General features: G+C 39.5%; 3 protein-coding genes across 3 annotated transcripts in view; all 3 read right to left on the bottom strand.

Annotated features, from left to right (window-relative positions):
• LOC131693197 (MOXD1 homolog 2-like) overlaps nt 1-22036 on the bottom strand; it is a 321492-nt gene that overhangs the window by 280597 nt on the left and 18859 nt on the right. The gene's annotated exons all lie outside the window — the stretch shown is intronic.
• LOC131686924 (uncharacterized) lies at nt 5032-21953 on the bottom strand. The gene is made up of 3 exons (XM_058970955.1): nt 17522-21953; nt 7948-10125; nt 5032-6790 (listed from the first exon to the last, which is right to left on the bottom strand). Exons 1-3 carry the CDS (start codon nt 21548-21550, stop codon nt 5408-5410), a joined length of 7590 nt encoding a protein of 2529 aa, XP_058826938.1. The 5' UTR covers nt 21551-21953; the 3' UTR covers nt 5032-5407.
• Nucleotides 7456-10200, bottom strand: LOC131693196 (uncharacterized). Its single transcript, XM_058980828.1, has one exon. It carries the CDS (start codon nt 10102-10104, stop codon nt 7768-7770), a length of 2337 nt encoding a protein of 778 aa, XP_058836811.1. The 5' UTR covers nt 10105-10200; the 3' UTR covers nt 7456-7767.

Below are 22036 nucleotides of genomic sequence, written 5' to 3'. Positions count from 1 at the left end.
CACGGTTTAAAGTTTACATGGGATTTCGTATGGGGAAAGCATCTTTTGCAAATTAATTCTTCTAAGAGTCGCCCGTTACCTACTAAAAATAAATAGATGTCTGATTTTTATAGGGAATTTGTCAAGGAAACAAAGTCTAGAAGACTGCAAAACGATCTGATGCTTGTGGAAAATGTTATTAAGCAAAAACCGATTGATGCCCTGAAGATTAATGAAAATTTTACTTTTCATAGCATCACTGCTGCTGACGGTGGAATTATATACAAAATCTTTAATTTTCTCTTATTATGTGCAAAACAAAATTGCATGTAATTGGACAACCAACAACAGTGGTGATAGAAAAAATTAATATTTTATCAATCGTCAGAGCATCAATTGGTTTCAGCTTTATAACTTTTTTCTCAAGCGTCAGATCGTTTCGTGGTTTTCGAGACTTTGTTTCTTTGTTAAATTTCCTACAAAAGCCACATAACGGTTTATTTTTGGGAAGCAATGGGCGACTCCTGGAGGAATTATTTTGTAAAAGTTAATTTTCTCATATAAAATCCCATGTAAACTTTAAATAGTGGGCGCAAAAATATAGTTTCAGGGATCAAGCTAAGAATTTGCACAGAGATTCTAGGACCCAAATAATACCCAAAAAGTTGCTCGGAGCTGCAATCCATTTTTTGTCCCACCCTAATATATACACACACAGTATTTTTTCGTTCTCGGCTGCATCGAATGGTATATGACACACGACCATCCGGACATTCAGTGGATAGTCACTTTTGGAGTGACTGCAGAGTTTTTGTTTAAAAAAGGCTTCAGAGAATGTTAAATGTAACCGCACTCTTCAACTCGTAACTCCGGAACCAGAACTCCGATCTTTTAGTGGCGGTGCAATAAGTGCGGTTGTGAAATGTACAGTGCTCTTATGGACCATGGTTCGAATAGCACAAGCTAATCTTCAGCATTAACGTAGAACAACTGTAAATCTATCTTGTCTTGTGCAGGAAGGAAAAGCTTCCATAGGCTTGGTTCTGAGAACCAAGTCGCTTACAGAGAAAATTCAGCAGTACTTTTGGAATCTCGATGGCCGTTCTCTGGAATTTCTAAGGCAAAAGAGGTAAAAACTGAATTATGGCTTCCAACAAGTCATGACTAAAGTTTTTAAACATAAATCGGTCTAAGCCGAATATGAATGACAATATGTCTTCGGGGACGTTATCGTTCTGTTATCTCAATACCCCTGGGGGTATTGACATGGTTTATATTACCGTAATCTTCTCTGAGTCGTTATTATCCTTATCCCTAACCTTAGCACTTCCCTAATCCTTCCCATCAGGGAAATGATGAAAAGACAAATCATGGCAAGGCACAAATCTCTAATCAACATGAGGAACGTGAAATTTGAGCCCATCGCTACTGATTCCTACTTCGTTCGCGTCGTCATTGTTAAGATTTTCATCCCATCCCAGATTTATATCCACAAGCGTGCTAACGATGCTGTCGTAGTCAGCGTTTTAAAAATCGTAGACGAAAGAGCTTGTGACGCCTTTAAAGTTAACTCTTTGGTTACCAGCGAATAGAAGATGTAGTGGGAGACGATGCACATGCAGTACGGAGCGTAGTCCAGGCACTTACAGAACAGAGGTCTAATGTACGTCCACTTTCGTGATGACATTATTGATTTGCCGCTTTAGTTATCTAAAATACAACTGGCATTGTTGATAACCAACTACGTCAAACCAGATAAGTTGTTGTCGCCCAGTATAACAATATCATTCAAAATCACGAATTCTGACAGGAGGAAAATACACGACACAGAGGAATAGATTGCGATCGGCATGCTTCACTGATATCCACACTTGTTCAGAGCTCAGTCATCGTTGATCACTCTGGCTTTTATACCATAGCGAACGGCGATAAGCACACCACCACCTGATGTCTTGTAGATGTTGAGGGCGTTGCGGTCACAGCGGTAGACATCGATTGTTGAACCAAACATCTGGCGAAACACAATTGTACAACACAGATAGTCTTTAGAATATTTCGTGATCCGCATCATTTGGATCACTACTTTCTTCTGCAAACTTGGGCAGTAGATAATGTCCTTTCGGACGGGTGAATGAACATGACGGAATTCTACCGCCAGGCGGCGCTAGCGAGCATTATTTTTTTTTGATCTACTGTATCTAAAGTGTCTGATTTTAATGCAGATATGTGTCTTCGGCAATGTTGTTCTGGTGATCAAAACCTACGAGATGGTATACGAAACAGTTCAATATTCTGCCACTAAGTGGCGCTAGTAACCATGCCATTTTTGGCCTACTGTATCTCGAATTCCTGATTTGTTTCCAGGACGGTGTCTTCGACATAGTTGTACAAGAGATAAAAACCTACGAAGCGGTACACTGAATAGTTTAGGATTCTGCCACTAGGTAGCGCTAGTGAGCATGTATATTCATGATTTCTGAATGTTAAGATTGCGACTATTTAGAAGTGCAGTGTCTTTTCCACAGTATGATAGTAAAATTCATATCATAAGTGAACTGTACGATTTTCGAATCAAATCAGTACGTTGAACAAATTGAAGAACAATTGTGTTTGGTTAGCATTTTTATGTATTTAGGATGGTTGTGTCATTATTTCTGTGCGTGTTATAAGCAGCCCCTTTTACCGATTATCATCGTTAGTGGTTGATTGGTGTTACAGATGGTACACAATGGTACACAGGAGTTTTACGACTTCCAAATCTTAATTTCTTTCCGTACATAAATGAAAAAATTAGTTTAGTTAAGTAAGAGGAACGTCATCTGAAAATTTAGTGAACTTATTTTCGGAATATCATCGATTTATTCTTTCCCTTGGTGATATTCACCATTTTCGGTTTTAGTTCGAAGAAAAAAGAGAACAATGACCTTCCGAAGAGTCAGGAAACTGAGTTACAGTAGGTCGAAAGAATTACATGCTCAAGTTCACTAGCGCCTCCTGGTGGAAGAATTCCATATTTTTCGATATACCACCTCGAAGGTTTTGATCTCGTGAGCAACTTTTCCGAATGCTGAAAATCAGGAAATTGAGATACATTAGGTTGAACAACTGACATGTGCATTAGCGCCGCCTAATGGTAGTTTTCTGAAGCAGCTGTATTACCACCTCATAAGTTTTGATTTGCTTAGAAACTTCGTCGATGATACTGACTTTCTAAAAAATCTAGATCTTGAGACACAGTAAGCTGAGAAAATAACATGCCCACTGGCGTCACCTCGCGGCAGAATTTTATTTTAAACAATTTTATTTTCCATTAACTAGCTCTTGATCTTCTGAACAAGTTTGCCGAAGGAAGTAACCCTCCACATAATCGAGATCACGAGATATATTGAACAGAATATTGTTTGTTCGAACTTCCCCCATCGCGCGTTCAATTGGTCTGGTTTTATTAAACAATTTCAGATTTTATTGTTGCGCTTGCTGTATATCAGTGCATAAAAGTGCATATCTTGTCCAAAACATAATTTCTGAGGAAAACATAGTGGTATGGCATTGATAAATGTCGTTTCAACTAAATGATAACGAAAAATCACAAAGTACAACAGCCCGAGTGCTCGAGGTTTAACTGAATTTTTCCAGGTTGTGAGAAATGCAAGGTGTCCATCTTATTCACAGTGTCCGTCTAAGGCTACCTTCCCCTATGGCTTATGATGATTCGCTAAAGTTTGAGTCAGATCTATCTAGTTGCCATTATAGCAACAACAATGGTACAACGACATTGGAGTCCAGTTCCTTGTAAAAGAGCTGAATCCATTCAATTATCTTCTGGTCCGACAAAAGTATTGGGTGATAATAAAGCGGAGAGTGAACATGAAAAGAGCAGTTACCAGTAAACGAGGAATTTGTGGAAACTAAGACTCTGGCTAGAGAAAGTGTGCGCCGGCTGACGATCAACAGTCGAAGAATTTGATTAATTATTTTATAAAACAACACCTCTTAAAAGATTTACGATTGAAAGGAAAGAAATGCAAGCATAGGATTTCTCAGTTTCATCATATTTGACACTCAGTGTTTAATAATGCTCAGCGGATTGATCCAGTCGAATACATGATACAAAACCATCTGAAGCACGCCGTTATGTTTATTACGTTTGAATCTAAATATATGTGGACGGTATCAAATCTCGTGGACATTCGATGGAATCGGAAATGCCAGATGAGAGGGCCTGTCTTCATTCTGAGGACATTTAAAATAAGTGGAAGAATATTACATCTTGAAGATATTTTGAAGACTTTCATCAATCCGTGAAACCGCTCAGAATTCTGGCTGGTTTCTAGGACACTTTTTACTCAAAAGAAACAACCAATTCCGAGTATTAGTTAGTGAAGACAAATGAAGACATTTTTATGAAATATGAAAACACTAGACAACATATATGATATCTATGTATAAAACTCTTGTAAAACTCATGCCGCAATAAGGACATATTGACGTAGGATACATGGAAAAACTGATGCTATGATATTTTCAGTGTCTATTTCTTTGCGATTTTCTGAAGTCTAATCCGGGATGTTTCAAACTTCCCAAGCAACCCGAAGTTCGGATAATACTTAAAAAGCACACTTTAAAGTTCCCATAAAGTTCTTAGCGAACTTTCAAGCTGCTTAAACTTGAATGGAACTTGAAAGCTGCTTAAGCCGCTATAAGAACATAAAACGTATCGCAAAATTACTTAAAACGAGAAGCTTATGCAGCTCCCTTATACGAACTTTTGGTTGCTTGGGTTAGTGGTAGTCTCTGAAAGAAGTGGCGCATCAAACTGCGCGCTTCGTGAAGATCATGTTTTATAAGAGAAATAAAAAAGCGAGATTTATATTTACAATTGTTTATTTGTGAAACACGCTTGAGTGACATTAATTGCATCACAAAGCATTAAATATAGAAATTGTATGAATGATACGCGCTAATGAGTATAACATAGTTTGGTACCTAAAATGTTAAAAATTAAGTTAGTCTTATACTACTATTTATTACTAAAAAATAATTAGTTGTACGGTACTGACTAGGCATTAGATGTTTGTAATAAACTTCTTTCTGATAGCAGATACAAACTAGTTAGACTTCAGAGAGTTGATTAAAACATAAATTGGCTTCAGGTTCATTGGACTATGGTTTGAAAGATATGCGTTCGCTAAACTACAACAGAGCAGGTCCTCTTAAGATAAATTTATTGGACCATTCTAAGAAAAGTGGCTAAAATAATAGTTTGTTCCTGATCGCCGCGATTTGACTTATACTGTTGGTGCTTTAGATCATTGATGAACATGGCTTACTAGAGAACTGTACCATTAGTGGTAGTAGTAGTAGTTGTTGTTTCAGCGAAATCCTACCTTTTGAATTTTCAGTGCTAGTAAAAATTGAACATTCAATCTCATCGAAAATTTGGAAAAATATCTATCAATATGTAAAGAAAAATAAAAAAAGAAAATAAATGAGACATTTGTTTCAGAATTTGTCCAACATTGGAGGCTTCACAGGTAGCATCATTTCCGGGAACACAACTGTTGCTCGTCGTGTCGAAGATGTTTCCAGATTGACAAAGCACGGATATTGGTTCCTCTCCCTCGCAGCGATAGTATTCAGAACAATATTCCTTGTTGGGCAGAAGAATTCCATCAGGTTGTCCAGCGCAAACTGACGGCTCCGCAGTAAGTTCGCAAGTTTTCGGATCACCGGGAAGACACCGTTGTTGTTCTTTATCATATATGGTTTCGAACGGGCAGGTTTGCAGCAATGGTATCTTTTCGTTGCACTGAATAAACAGATCACAAAAGTTAGGATGAGCGAGCGTTATTCCACTGGATTGCTCCAAACAGATTTGATCCAACACGTCGCCTGTTTCTGCGTTTCCCAGTATACAAGCTAGTTCATTATAATGGAAAATATTACCTCTATCGCAAGCAACTGGACGTGCCAAGCCTCCCTCACATATCCAGTATTGGGTGCAGTCATTTTCATTTGGAAATTTTGATCCATCCGGAAGCTCGGCGCATACATCCGGTGTGGACTCTAGCTTGCAAGTGCTGGGATCACCTGGTAAACACTGCGATTGTGTCGAATCGAATATTGTGTTTAAGGGACAGGTTTGAAGCAATGACACCTGATCATTACACTGGATAAAGAGATTGCAGAAGTTTGGATGGGCGAGGTGTGCCCCATCGGTTTCTTTGAAACAAACATCATTTAGCGCAACACAAGATTCAACGTTACCCACAACACAGCCAGTTTCATAGAAAACTTCTCCTCTTCCACAAAAATTCTGGTCTGGCGAACCTTTTATGCAGGTCCAAAATCCACTACAATCGTCCACGTTTGGAAGTATGGTCCCATCAGGCAGCTCGGCACAAACATTATGCTCAGGAGTAAGAATACAAGTTTCCGAATCTCCAAGAGCGCATTCGTTTTGGGATTGATCCAGAATCTCCCCTGTTGGACATTCCTCCACGATATCCACGTTATCTACACATCGGATGAATATAGCACAGTGATTCGGATGAGGTAGAACTGATCCATCAGCTTCCTCTGTAGGGGAACTGGGGGGAAGCCCGACACCCTGGGTAAGCCCGACACCCCACGACTTTTCCCAGATATCAAATTTTAAATCATACAATAATGACAGGATATTATTAGTACCATTATTTTTGGAATTTCGATACATATCGATGCCATATGGGTTCATAAACGTCAACAAAATAAACAAAACAAGCGAAAGCAAAGTTGATGCGCTTTTGGATGTTATTTTTAGTTGATACATTTTAAGGTTTTAATAACACAAAAGCTTTGAAAATGAACAGTTTTTTTGTCACACATTCTATTCTACTCTCCATATCGTTATTTGTATGTATTGAAGATAAGTTTGAGTATTTCAATACTGTTAATTGAGCATTTAACAAAAATGGGCGCTGTTGGGGTAAGACCGACAGTTTTGGGTGGGGTAAGACCGACACGGTGTTTAGATAATTGGGTTCGTTTTTGATTCGATACAAACGACTGGGTATATTTGTTGTGTTCAATAATACTATAATTACGTCATGTTAATAATTGAAATACACGGAAACTATGTTTTTTGCATTTATTTATCAGTATTGTCTCAAGCCGACCAAAAAAATTAAAAATTAATTGAACGTGATTCATAATAATATTACAAAAAGAAACGAAAAGTATAATCTAATATGAGATTTTGAAATGATATTGATGAAAAAATTTCATTGACCATCGGATTGTTGATCGACAATGTTCCGAAAAATCACAACACGAACCGGATAGCTTACTACGAAGCGTGCGTCACTTCTAAGTGAATGAGTCCTAGTAACAGCGTATATAATCTGCTTGCAGAATAGCTTTTCCTCGTTAGAATGGCTATACAAGTGGCAATAAAGCTCGAAAGAATTACTTGAGAAAACCTGTACCATATTATAAACCATGCGTTAAACATGATTTATTCATAACACCACGCATTCGAATGCTCTTCCTCTTGCTACGCGATGAAACTACAGAAAGTATGCGTTTGCATCACACATACTCATATACACATAATTGCACGTTATCACACATACACAATACATTGGAAACAATTAGACAGAAAGAAAGATCAAAAGGGGGTCGCTCTTGCCCCTTTGGGGTGTCGGTCTTACCCGCAGCGTTTTTAAAATGACATTTTTCTCCATTTTTTGGCAACCAATAATTTTTAATGAATTCAATTTTTTGAAACGCTGAAAAAATTATATTTTGTTAAGAACCACCTAAACAAGGATTATGCACAGAATATACAATTTTAGGAACTTTGTGGAATTTTAGAAAAATTATTGCGCTTAAGGTGTCGGACTTGCCCCGCGTTCCCCTACACAAAGCTAACACTTCACAATTTTCAGTATTTCCAGCGATACAGTCCGTTGTTCCAGGCTGAATAACTGTACCTCGTTCACACTCTTGCACCGTTGGTTCTTGATTTTGACAAATGACAAATTTATCGCAGTCAACCGGATGAGGATATTGTCGATCATTTAGACAACTTAAACACATTGTTTCCAGCGGAAAATATTCACAGTTAGTAGCATCACCGGGAACACAAAACGCCACTTCCGGGCGGTAAATTTCGCTATCTGGACAGTTCAGTTTCGATGCCTCTCCAGAGATGCAACGGATAAATTGGGTGCAGTCATCTGGGTTCTCATAATCACCATCAGGCTGGCCATCGCATTGGAACTCGTGTGTTGAACAGTCGTTGATGTCACCAGGAGCGCATTGCAACGATTCCCGATCAACGATTTGCCCATCGGGACAAAATTCTAGAACAGGCTTTCCAGCGATGCACACGATTCTGATATCACATCTGCTGGGATGAGGAAAGATTTCTTCATGGTCTGGGGAGCAGAGATCTTCAAAATGTTCACAAGTATCAACGTCGCCTGGTACGCATTCCAAATATTGTGGTAGCAGGACATGTTCGTCAGGGCAGGATCGTACATTGGATTGACCATTGATGCAGACGACGTACCGGGTGCATTCATGTATATACGGATAAGGATAACGTGTTCCATCGAATCGTTCCACGCACATTTCTTCGACTGGATCTAAAACGCAACTGGTAATATTACCCGGCGTGCAAACTAGTAAAGTTGGATGAAATATGGATCCTTGAATACACTGTTGTAGGAAAACTTTTTCGCTTTCGCATTGAATGAACAAGTTGCATAGATTAGGGTGAGGTGAAACAACAGTCTCCTGATCAATGCAAATCAACGGCTCACATGTTACGGTATTTCCCGGCATACACTTTTGTCCAATCTCTTCAAATATTTCTCCTGAAGGACACATCAGAATGGCTGACTGATCATCGTGACAGTGGATGTAGGAGCCGCATTCAGTTGGATGAGGGATTCTCTCGTCGTTTCTGTCGATGCATAAACCTTCTAAAAGTTGACAGGTAGCAGGGTCCCCGGGAACACATTCGATAGTGCCCGGTCTAACGATGTGATTCACTGGACAAGGAATTTCCAAAACTGAATTGATTGCACAGCTCACATACTTCCCACAGTCATGCGGATGAGGAAAAACCGCTCCAAAAGGTAACTCATTGCACATTTCTTCAAGAGGAGTAAACTCACAAGTTTCGTTGTGGCCTGGAACACAAAATTGCATATCTGGGCGAAGAATGGTACCCGGTGAGCATGAACGCAGCGAAGAGCTATTGTCGGAGCACCTAATATAAAGGTCACAATGATTTAGCGCTTCGATTACCCATTCATTTGGTTGGTTATTGCACACTTCACCCAACACCTCGCAAGTCTCATCATTACCGACAACACACTCCGCATTCCGTGGGTTAAATACTTCACCTCGCTGGCACTGCACTTCGGTTGGACTGTTCTCGTAGCATTCCACAAATTTGGTGCATCCTTGAGGATGCGCAACAATACCGCTGGGCCTGTCTACACAAAGATCGTCCAATCTAGTAGGAGTACATCTTTCCGGATCACCTGGAGCGCAAAATTGGATATCCGAACGAAAAATTTCATTTGCGGGACAAAAGTCCAACATAATCTCATTTGCGTCACAACTAATAAAGGCATCGCAAAAATCGGGATGAATGAAAAGATTTTGTGTTTCGTTATCTGTACAAAGATATTCCAACGATTTGCACAGCGTCGCACTGCCGATCACACAATCGGTTCCATTTTCCACATAAATCCATCCCAGCGCACAATCCACAATCTCGGCCTGCTCTTCGAAACAGTTTATGTACCTTTCGCAATTTCTCGGAAAACCAATGTGTCCATCGTCCAACCCAAGGCAAGCATCCCGTGCATCCCAAAGTTCGCAGGTTTCCCTATCTCCCAGCACACAGCTAGCGTCTCGCTGGGACCAGATCTCGTCCGGCTCGCACTCGTGCTCAACCGGCACTCCTTCATCGCAGAACACGAACCTACCGCAATCGCTCGGGTTGGCGAAGAACGCAAACGAAAACCGACCGCAGCGAATCTCAAAATCAGTACTTTGAGCCTGCGTGCCTTCAGCTAAGCCAGCAATTACAATCAGCCCTAGTGTCACTTTGAACAACCACTCCATTGCTGTTAAGGGGAGTCCAGTCTGTTGGATAGGCCATTTGATACTAATTGGAACTTGTCCAACCTCTTTAGCCCAAAATAATCGATAGCAATTTGATGTTTGGGTTTAATGAAAAATCAGATACAGAGTCTAGCCAAACGTCAATCGATTAGTCAACTTGCGATAAACTTTCAATTTAAATCCATTATTTTTACTCGATAGCCAATTGTTTAAAATCTTATCTTCTAAAAGTTCCGCCTTGCACTTGATAAAGTTATCTCGAACGGTTCTTGTGTCAAGCTTGCAGTAGCATTCGTTTACAGATTGGTACATATTGTGGAAAAAATGGTGTATCATTTCTCCAAAACCATTTTTGTTGTGTTCGTGGGTTTTTTCTTGAATAACTTTAAATTTTGTAATTGGTTATCGGATCCATAAGAAATATTATCGTTTATATAAAGTTGGCTTATTTGATTCGACTCAACACATTATCGCCATCAGAATGAAATGAAAATATTTTAACAGAATGGATTGTTTGGCTATGACAATAACAACAATATATCAAGAAGTTTACAATCCATGTCTGGTGTCTAACAGCTTACTATCAAAAGTTTGCCAAGTTCTTCCGCAGTAAATCAGTAGAACTAACCGTAGTATATTATGAACGATTTGAGCGTGTAGGTCTGAAAACAACGAAGGTACATTTAGGCGCTTTCTGGTTGAAACCTATTCTGCAACAATAAAAGCTTTTGCATATCAGCATACATGATGGCTGATTGTATACTGATAGGTAAACACGGTGTCATTTTCCACAAACTTTATTCAAAGAATTTCTGTTCTCCCAGAATGATTTTCCCCTTTCATTCTCTGCCAAAAATAAAATAATCCAGATAAACTTTCTATTTCGAAGTTTTTGACGTAGGACTTCGTCTTTGTTTTCGATATGGGAATGTACTTTGAAAATTCAGCAAAACTGGTATATAACGAAAAGTTGGAAGGTTTTGATCGCTTGCAATTCGGCCATTTCACGATAAATTTTCGTAATGTTTGCATATATCGCTCAGGAACTTTTGTAAGCACTGATTCCAATGGATAAAACTATAGATTTTGATATTATAGCATTATTATATAACATAGTCAAAATATCATGCATTTCCACACAGAAGGCCCCGCATCCCAGCCTTGGGACGACAAATTTGGACACCCACAATGCTACGTTTCTATGAGAAGCACACAGTGTGCCATGTGTTTTCAGCATCGCGTACACCACAAGCGAAAGAGCTTTTAGTTTTGCCTCGGCCAGCGAATTGCGAATTTGTTAAAAATGTACCGACGGAAGTGTTTGTTGATTAAAATGATCAATTTAGATGCACAAAAAAAAATTAGTTTATTATTACACATCCAAGCATACTAATAAATGAAATATAATCAAAATATTTTACATTCGGTAGTATAATCCTACGTCAACAGTCTGCGCAATCCTATAGGGCGTCCCTTGTAGTTTTGGTCCAACCAAAAAACATCGAAAAATGTCTTTCATTTACCACAATCAAGCGAAAATAACGAGAGAGGGACGCTATTTTCCAAACCGCCAGAATATCGCGAAAACAAAAATGAGACAACGGCCTACGACAAAGCATTGTGTAAATTCAGTTTCATTATTTCCTCCACACACTCGTTTTCGCTTTGAGATTGAGAAAGACATTAGTATATTTGATATTAAACATAGTACTGTGCAAACAAAAATACACTATTGCCTGTTTCATCTGTAGATAGACTTTCGAGCAAATTTAAAAATTTTGAAACGCCAAAATAAATATCCTCGCGTCAAACTGCACGAAGACAGTAAATATACAAACCGAATATCCTATGCACAATCCTGTAGAGCAATGGTTTTCAACCTTTTTCGTTCCATGTACCCCTTTCCGAATATTTATCCCCATGATGTACCGCTTTCTGAAAATTGTTTACCATCATTACCCTGTAGGGATGCTACACCTCCGGGTTTGACCCGGAGACTCCAGTTTTTGGAGAGGATCTCATGGCCTCCGGGTTTTGCGTCTATTTCTCCGAGTATAGTGGTACGATGAATAATTTTAACTCAATATGTTAAAATAAGTTTCTCCGGTTTTAATGTTGACTGCTCCAGAAGCGGACCTTAACTGTTGGCCAGATAGAAAAAATTGCTACCTTGTTGGAACCTTCCTAGCGACTGTGAGGACGAATAACTGAATATTTTGTGCCCAGCAAAAATTTCGGAAGACATCGCAGTGTGCTTCACAGATGCTACCGTTTTCCTGCCTGCTTCACGGTACTTAGCTGTGGCAGAGAGCAATGGTTGTCCGGCTGCTCCTCCACAGCGTGAGTGCCCGGTGCTTTTGATTTTTTTTCGATAGCCAGGGAATTGAAATTTAACACCTATCTAAATGGACAATACGGTTTACAAACACGATAAATTTACAGCTAATAATGTATGCGGAATGAAATTTGGACAACGCTTCCAGCATTAAAACAAAAATGCAACCGGTTGCAAGGCATCACACTAAACGTCATACTCTAGGCACACTTATTTTAAACATCCAGTGTTAATTTCGATCCGCTAGGAGATACCATGTGAACGAAATGGCAGCGAACGCCCAATCTGGCACCTAGCTATTACGCCAAAAAAAGTTTTGGCGCATTGGAGGATTACGACATACTTTTTGTACCAAAGGCTGATAAACATCCAAATGTACCAAAATTTCACCCAAATGAGGATTTCTGGAATAATTTGAAGCAGAGAGTATATGCCAATAATTTTCGACCTAAAACAAACAAACGTGATAATCAAAATTAAGAAAGAAATTAAGAATATGCCAACATCAATTTTTTTGACTCCTTTGCAAAAAGTTCCTGTAAACTATCATTAAGCTTCTCGAATGGGCTCAATTTTTTTTCTACATTAAGTTAATAAGCTGACAAATGTTTTCATACAGAGAGAACATTTAATAAATGGTTTTCTACAAAAAAATTGTCTTTTGAATATTGTCCAAATTTCATTCCGCATGCGGTAAGAAAAGCTCAAAGTAGTGGCGTGCATCATGCTTTCCCAAAACAAAACAACAAATGGTCAATGTGAGTCAATATTGGTGATTGATACTTCGACGAGTTACAAAAAGAATGAAAGAGTTTATTTAAGCTCAGCAGATAGGTAAGATAGGTTCAAAGTGATTCTATAACAACATATTCCAGGTTAGTAAAATTTCCGGGTGGTAACCCTATAACCCTATACCCCCTTACCAGGAGGTAACCCTATAACCCTGTAAAAAAGATTTTCAATTGGATGAATGCCACAATTTTACAATAAGAAACCTGTTCCAGGGCACTCTCAGTAAGCATCTAAATTCTTGACATACTGACAAAACATATAAAGACAAATACCCGACGGGAATATTTGGATAACAAGTTAAAATTTGTCCCGCATAATTCACCCCCAACAATCATCCAATTTACCCCTGGGGGTGAATTCACCCCCGGCAGTGTGAGCCTATTTTTGTGTGACATAATTATTTAGCTGTGAATCTATTTAGGTGTAATATCCGCAATAGAGGGATTCCATGAGAAACCGGTCGGCCACAAATTATGACCATCGTCGATTCGAACGAAACTTTGAAGTTTTGTTCGGTTTATGAATCTACATGATTTTCCTTGACAATTGCAATACTTTAATACAAGTCCAATTTTTCAAAAGGGCATAGACATTTCTACGTGCATCAATTTCAATTTTTTTTGTTAGATTACTGTATTTTATACAGCAAAACTTTCTGAGAACGAGTTACTGGGGATGAATATTTCTGTGCGAAAAAAATGCACACTGAAGAAAATGTTGTCATTTTTCACAAGGCGAAAAAATTGTGTTTAAAATTTTAATTGTAAAAACCCCATTTTTCTATTTTGTCAACAAAAACCTTAAGATAAAAGAAACATTTTGAATATGATTGTATGATGGAGAGCTTATCGGTAAAAAAGTTTTGCTAACAATAGCTTTATACATGTTTTTAAATTTCATACTAATTGACATACAAAGCTGTAATTTTATTACATAATATAATTCTAAGTATCATTTTAAACCAAAATGAACTTAACAAAAATCTTCCAAAATGCGATAGCTTTCGAAATATTTAGAATTTTTTCCAATAAAAGCAGTTAATTCGACTGATTATGCCCTATGTTAAAATGATTCGTGTTATCCCATCATAAAATGTCAAAAATCTAATGTTTATCGTTTTAAAGACGTAAAAGAAACTTTTGCAGTTATTTAGATCATCGAGAAGCTATCAATAAAAAAGATTTCCTAACAAAAACTTTGGGCATATTTTTATAATTCATGCTATTTGCAGTCAAAAATATAATTTCTAAACACTATTTTAAATCAAAATGCTCATAACAAATTTTTTCTGAAGTTTAGTAGTTCTCGGGATATTTTAAATTTTGTTTTAACAACACAATTCTTTTGTTTTATTGCGACCTTTTCAGAATTTATTCGCATTTCTACATCAACAACAATAAGTTTTTCAAAAGGTCCACAACATTTCCTGCGACTTTCTCTTTGACATCAAGGCGATATATTAACCATTTGAATGCTATACGAAAACAATCAAAATACTATTCAACCAAAGGGTATGATGATTAAGCTAACTAGTTCGGTCATATTTTTTTTGTTTTGTGAAAAGTAACACAACATTTTTTACAGTGTATATTTTTGTCGTTCAAAAATGTTCATTCCTTGTAACTCAGAAAGGTTTGCTGTAGTAAAGTTATCGAATAAAAAAGTTTTAATATATGGCACGTAGAAATGTCTACGCCCTTATAAAAAATATGCTCTTGAGTCAAAATAATCTTACTGATTGTAAAAAATGTTTAGTCTTCCATGCTGGTGAAACGCGTAAAGTTTTATAGGAATCTAAGATAGTCGGTCACGATTTTAAATATTTTCCGACGGATCTTCGTGGAATTCCTTAATTAGTAACAATATTTAATTGTCGTTGTTCGTTCCGGTGGATTCATGAGCTAGCGATGATATTGGTCGACTGAAGCACTACAGGTTAGGGTGGGGCAAAATGATCGTTTTTTTTCAGCATAGCACTTTTTTGGTTCCATTTGGGGTCCCAAATAACTGTGCAAATTTTGGGGCCGATTGGTTTGGACCCGGCGTAGTGCATTGCGTTTGAAATTTGCATGGAAATTAGTATGGGAAAACCTACTTTTTTGCATTTTCAATTCTATAAACTACAATTCCTTCTGAAGTATGCCAACAAGTAGATAGGAGTATAGTCTAGGATATGCTAAACATCTTTGCCAAAGGATGTATGGCCTTAGAGTGTCTCTAAAACAACTTATAGCTGTTCAAAGTTTGATTGTTCGAATTAAATGCCAAAAATCTTTTTTTTTTGTCAACACTGCTGGTGTACCAATGGTATTTCATACAGCATACCGAAATAATATCATATATTTTATATTTACCACACTGGTATGTTTGGATGAATTATTCAAAAGTCTGAGCTCAATCTCACGGTCGTAGGTAGTTGAGAAATAGGGCGTAGTGAGGTGGAAAGGAGGGGGTAGCATCAACATATTGAAATTCGAACTGAAATAACTGAAATATTGTCGAGTTCTAGTCTACCAATTCCACACGATTTGGACAAATTTAGCCCACTTCGCTTGAAGTTTTTGACATTAGTATTATGAGAAAATAAGAGGAAAAATCTACTAAATGGTATAACTTTTGAAGAAGCGCTCAAAAAATTACACTTTATATCTATTGCTAACCTTAATATGTGAATGGGGTAAAGTTCACTTATCGAAAAATACCGAATATTGTATTTTTCGGACATTTTGTCCCAAAAATCCCCTATTTTGAAATTTGTTTAGCTCTTTGTCTTTTTCTAAATTGAAAAAATCTAAGGAATCGAACAGAATCTTTTTGACCCCTGTCCAAATACGAAAAGTCGGAGTTCTAGGGTATTTTGAATTTCCTATCAAATTTATCGAGCATATATCTCTAGTATTCAACAATCAATTTTTATTAAGTGTACCTTGTTGAGCGCGGAAAATGCAGGAACAAAACAGAAATAAATTCGTTATCGGGAAAATTCGGGAACGTTTTATTTAGAAACCATTTATCATTAAATTCCATCCCTGAGATTTTTTCACATTAAAAAACTGCAAAATATGCATACTTTGCAGCATAGAGCAAGTTATTAAAAATAAGGTCCCAAAACTCCAATTATCCGTATTTTTCGAGAAACGAAAATTTCTCCATTCACCTACTGAGCTTATTACCTTAGAATGAGGAACAAACTGTAATTTTTGGAGTGCTGAGTGCTATTTTTACCTCACATTTTCTCCTAGTGTCATTGTCACAAATTTCAAGCGAAATGGGCGGGGGTTCAAAATTGCAAAAAATAAGAGAAATTAGCAAAAGTAAAGTTTGTTTACAAATATTATTAGTCCTTTCAAAAGTTAATATGGAAATGATGTGCAATTTGTCATCTGAGCTTACTTTAAGATTTATCACAACATCACGAGTTCGAAAATTAAGAAAACTTTTTTTGGAAACTCCCCAATTGTATAATTGCACTTGAGGGCGCGTTTACTCGTAAGTGTTTGGACGGTGACTTAATCACCGGGGCGTTTTTAAGATTGCTAGCCCATAAGCGTATATATGAGTAATTGATTATTCACATTGTCGCGAAAGGTTCGAGCGTTTGTTTCTTATTGTGCATCGTGTTCAGAATATATTGGCTCTTATTGTGCATCGTGTTTGTTTGTCGCATATGCATGCATGTAGTTAATTTCGCATGCATTAATGTATTTCTACACTAATGTGGTCGTTTAATATTACCATGTGCTTTTACAACATTCCAATGCATTGGACGGGCATAGGGTTGTATAGAAATTGGGCCATCCTGTTGAATTTTCCGGCCGTCGCTTAGTTGCACTGAGTGCATCACTGTCAGAAAATCTAGCGAGGTCGTTTACGAGCACGAAGCGGTCGTCTAAATGTAGACATTGTTGCAAACCTCGGACGGTTAAATGAGAAGATTGATGGTAAACGCAGTAAAACATCGATTAGTAGTCGATAAGCACTCAATCACTGCGATTATCGGCACACATGTTTCTTCGTCGCTTGGGTGGCCCACAGCAAATAATGAAAAAAAATTAACCATTGTAGCCGATAACTCATGGATTGGCGTAACCCCACCCAACGCTAACTTTGATATCAGCTACTAAGAGATTAGCGTATCAACCGATAAGATTGCTAATCGGAGCGCTTAGCTGAGGATTTTTTTCAACGAATCCACGCTATTTGACGGATGTCATCAGATTATGCAGCAAAGCCGAGCCCAACCATTGAAAGCCGTAATTAGGGTTAAGGCTAACTGATTTAATTCGAAACAAAAGTAAGCGATGCTACGGAACAACTCATTCTATCCCCACTCACACACTGCAGCTCATCAGGACTGAAAATTTCCTCCGCTGGACACGCGTTCACTTGTGTCACACCCTCTGCGCATTCCAGAAACAGATAGCAGAGCAGGGGATGTACATACCGCCCATTTTCTAAACCATTGCAAAATTCAAAGCTATCATCTGTCAAAGTGCAAGATTCCAAATTTCCCGGAGCACAAAGTTGCGATTCCGCGACCAGAATCTCACCCGCGGGGCACGAACCGGTGGAGGCGACCCCTGTTGAGCAGGCTAGAAATAGGTTACATCGAGTTATGACTGGAAACGGTAAAATTCCATCCGACTGATCCGCGCAGAGGGCGCTGTAGTCTTCACAGGTAACATCATTGCCAGGAACGCAACTGCTGATTGTCGGGTCAAAGATGTTTCCTGGTTGGCATAGCACGGATATAGGTTGTTCTTCCTCGCAGCGATAGTATCCGGCACAATAATCCTCGTTCGGTAGAAGAGTTCCATCGGGTTGGCCAGCGCAAACTAACGATTCGGGAGTAAGTTCGCAAGTGCTCGGGTCCCCGGGAAGACACTGTTGTCGCTCGTTATCATATATGGTGTCTATCGGGCAGGTCTGTAGCGATGATACCTGTTCGTTGCACTGAATAAACAGATGGCAAAAGTTGGGATGAGCCAGCGTTGTTCCGTCGGTTTGCTCTAAACAGATTTGATCCAACAATTCGCAGGTTTCCGAATTTCCAAGTATGCAGACCAAATCGGTGGGATGAAATATGTTACCTCTATCGCAAGGAACTGGAATGGCCGAGCCCTCTTCACATGTCCAGTATTGGGAGCAGTCATTGTCGTTTGGAAGATTTGTTCCGTCGGGAAGATCGGCACAAATATTCGGTGTGGGAGCTAGTTCACAAGTGCTCTGATCTCCGGGTAAGCATTGCGATTGGGCGGCATCGAATATTGTGTTTTGTGGACAGGTTTGGAGCAGTGGTACCTGATTGTTACATTGAATGAACAGATCGCAGAAGTTAGGATGAGCGCGGTTTGTTCCGTCGGTTTGCTCTAAACAGATTTCAGTCAACACTTCACAAGTTTCTGTGTCTCCCACTATACAGATCAGTTCAGTGGAATGGAAAATATGACCTCTATTGCAGGTGGCTGGAAGAGCCAAGCCTCCCTCACATGTCCAGTATTGGCTGCAGTCATTGTCGTTTGGAAGGTTTGTTCCGTCGGGTAGCTCGGCGCAAATATTCGGTGTGGGAGCTAGTTCACAAGTGATTGGATCACCGGGTAAACACTGCGATTGCGCCGAGTCAAATATTGTGTTTTGTGGACAACTTTGCAGCAATGGAATCTGATCGCTACATTGTATAAACAGATCGCAGAAGCTGGGATGAGCAAGATTTGTCCCGTCGGTTTCTTCGAAACAAACATCATTAAGCGCAACACAAGCTTCTACGTTGCCCGCAACACAGCTTAAATCAGGTTCGTGAAAAACTTCTCCCCTTTCACAAGAATTCGGATCCGGAGAACCTTCCACACATGTCCAAAATCCAGTACAATCGTCCTCGTTTGGAAGTATGGTTCCATCAGGCAGCTCGGCGCAAACATTTTGCTCAGGAGTAAGTATACACGTTTCCGAATCTCCAGGAGCGCATTCGTTTTGGGATTGATCCAAAATTTCCCCTGTTGGACATTCTTCCACGACATCCACGCTTTCTATGCATCGGATGAATATATCACAATGATTCGGATGAGGAATAATGGTCCCATCAGCTTCCTCTGTACACAAACTCAACACTTCACAACTTTCTGTATTTCCAGCAACACACTCCGTTGTTCCAGGCTGAATAACTGTACCTCGTTCACACGATTGCACCGTTGGTTCTTGATTTTGACAAATGACAAATTTATCACAGTCACCCGGATGAGGATATCGTTGACCATTAGGGCGACCTTGACACATTGTTTCTAGCGGAAAATATTCGCAGGTATTAGCATCACCAGGAACACAAAACTCCACTTCCGGACGGTAAATTTCGCCATCGGGACAGTTCAGTTTCGACGCCACTCCAGAGATGCAACGAATAAATTGAGTGCAGTCATCTGGGTTCTCATAATCACCATCAGGTCGGCCAACGCAAAAAGTTTCCGGTGGTTTACAGTCATTGATATCACCGGGAACACATTGCAAGGATTCCCGGTCAACTATCTGCCCATCTGGACAAAATTCTAGAACAGGCTTTCCAGCGATGCATATAATTCTGATATCACATCTGCTAGGATGAGGAAAGATTTCTTCATGGTCCGGATCGCAGAGATTTTCAAAATGTTCACATGTTTCAACATCTCCTGGCACACATTCCATGTACTGTGGCAGCAGGACAGTTTCTGCGGGACACGATTGTACGTTGGATTGATTACTGTCACAGACGACGTACCGGGTGCATTCATCTAATGCCGGGTAAGGATAACGTGTTCCATCGAATCGTCCCACGCACATTTCTTCGATAGGATCGAAAATGCAACTGGATATGTCACCCGGTGTGCAAACTAGTAAAGTTGGATGGAAGATATGTTCCAAAAGGCACAGTTGTAGAGAAACCTGTCCACTTTCGCATCGAATGAACACGTTGCACACATTGGGATGAGATGAAGAACCATTCTCCTGGCCAATACAGGTCAACGGCTCACATGTTTCGGTGTTTCCCGGTATACACTTTTGTCCAGTCTCTTCAAATATTTCTCCTGGAGGGCACGTCAAGATGACCGATTGACTGCCTTGACAGTAGATGTAGGAGCCACAATCATTTGGATGAGGAAGTCTTTCATTATTTCTATCGATGCATAGATCCTCAAAAAGCTGACAGGTTGCTGGGTCTCCTGGAGCGCAATCGATACTGCCCGGTCTAACGATGTGGTTCTCTGGACAAGGGATTTCCGTGACTGAGCTGACTGCACATCTCACGTACTTCCCACAATCGTCTGGATGTGGGAAAATCGTTCCGAAAGGTAAATCATTGCACATGTCTTCAAGAGGAGTGAACTCGCAGGTTTCTTTATCACCTGGAACACAAAACTGCATATCTGGACGAAGAATCTTACCCCCTGGGCATGAAGCCAGCGTAGCATTATTGTCGGAACACTCAATATACAGGTCACAGTGGTGCGGAATTTCAAATATCCTCCCACTTTGTTGGTTAATGCATACACCGTCCAACACCTCACAAGTCTCATCATTACCAACTACACACTCCGAACTTCGTGGATTGAATACTTCGCCTCGTCTGCATGGCACCACCGTTGTATTGTTCTCGTAGCACTCCACAAATGAGGTGCAACTTTCAGGATGTGGAACGATACCATCCGGTCTGTCCATACAAATAGTGTCCAACTGTGTTAAAGTACATCTCACCGGGTCACCTGGAGCACAAGATCGAATATCCGAACGGAAAATTTCACCTGCCGGACAAAATTCCAACATTGTCTCATTTCCATTGCAACTAATGAAAGCATCGCAAAAATCAGGATGCACGACATTATTTTCTACTCCATTATCTGGGCAACGATGATCCAAGGGTGTGCACAGCATCGCACTGCCGATCACACAATCGATTCCATTTTCCACGAAAACAAAACCCAACGGACAATCCACAACCACCGCCTGCTCGTCGGTACAATTGATAAACTTTTCACAATTTCTCGGATAAACTATGGGACCATCGTCCAGCCCAAGACAAGCATCCTGTGCGTCCCAAAGTTCGCAGGTTTCCCGATTTCCCAGCACACAGCTAGCGTCTGGTTGGGACCAGATCTCGTCCGGCTCGCACTCGAACTCTACCGGTATTCCTTCCTCGCAGAACACGAACCTACCGCAATCATTCGGGTCGGCGAAAAAAGCGTACGAAACCCGACCGCAGCGAATCTCGAAATCAGTATCTTGTGCTTTTGTGTATCCAGTGAATCCGGTAATCACAATCAGACCGAGTGTCAGTTTGAAAAACAACTCCATCGCTGTTCCGAGGAGTCCAGTTTGTCCGATGGACTAGACGATACTAAACAGAACTTGTGGCCCACATCGGTTTAAAATATTCGAAAGTGATTAGGCTTTAAGGTTTATCGAAATTATAGAGAGCCTACCAAAAATGATAGATTAATCAGTGCTCACGATAAGGACTGTGCGTGTGAAAATTTTTTAATCGTAACGTGGCAAATTGTTGAAAGAAGACCGGATATAGAGGTGATACCATTCTGCTATGCGGTTGATAAAGTTATCTTAATCGGTGATAGTGTCATACAGTAGCTTTTTCAGACAGATTGGTAGAAGCCTTGCTAATAGTTTACTTTTTTAAGAGTGTCTGGCTGAAGCTGTAGAACTAAATTCTCGGTAGCGCTCTTTTTCAGGTTCTGTCACTATATTGGCGACGAGATAGGAAATATCACCCACTAAACACTGATTAAGACCAACTGCTACGGGCAATTTGTAATATTGAGTGTA

This window comes from Topomyia yanbarensis, chromosome 3 (genome assembly GCF_030247195.1).
Source record: "Topomyia yanbarensis strain Yona2022 chromosome 3, ASM3024719v1, whole genome shotgun sequence".
Taxonomy (NCBI): domain Eukaryota; kingdom Metazoa; phylum Arthropoda; class Insecta; order Diptera; family Culicidae; genus Topomyia; species Topomyia yanbarensis.
Note: the sequence above shows the minus strand (reverse complement) of the source record. Positions and strands in the feature narration are given on the sequence as shown.

What these genes read in the sequence shown, in the direction of transcription:
- LOC131686924 (XM_058970955.1), bottom strand. Translation starts at nt 21,550, where the DNA reads ATGGAGTTGTTTTTCAAACTGACACTCGGTCTGATTGTGATTACCGGA. An exon ending in CCGTAGCATCGCTTACTTTT is followed by an intron (nt 10,126 to 17,521) that starts GTTTCGAATTAA and finishes CCTATCCAACAG; the next exon opens with ACTGGACTCCCCTTAACAGC. An exon ending in AAGAGTGTGAACGAGGTACA is followed by an intron (nt 6,791 to 7,947) that starts GTTATTCAGCCT and finishes TAAAACCTTAAA; the next exon opens with ATGTATCAACTAAAAATAAC.
- LOC131693196 (XM_058980828.1), bottom strand. Translation starts at nt 10,104, where the DNA reads ATGGAGTGGTTGTTCAAAGTGACACTAGGGCTGATTGTAATTGCTGGC.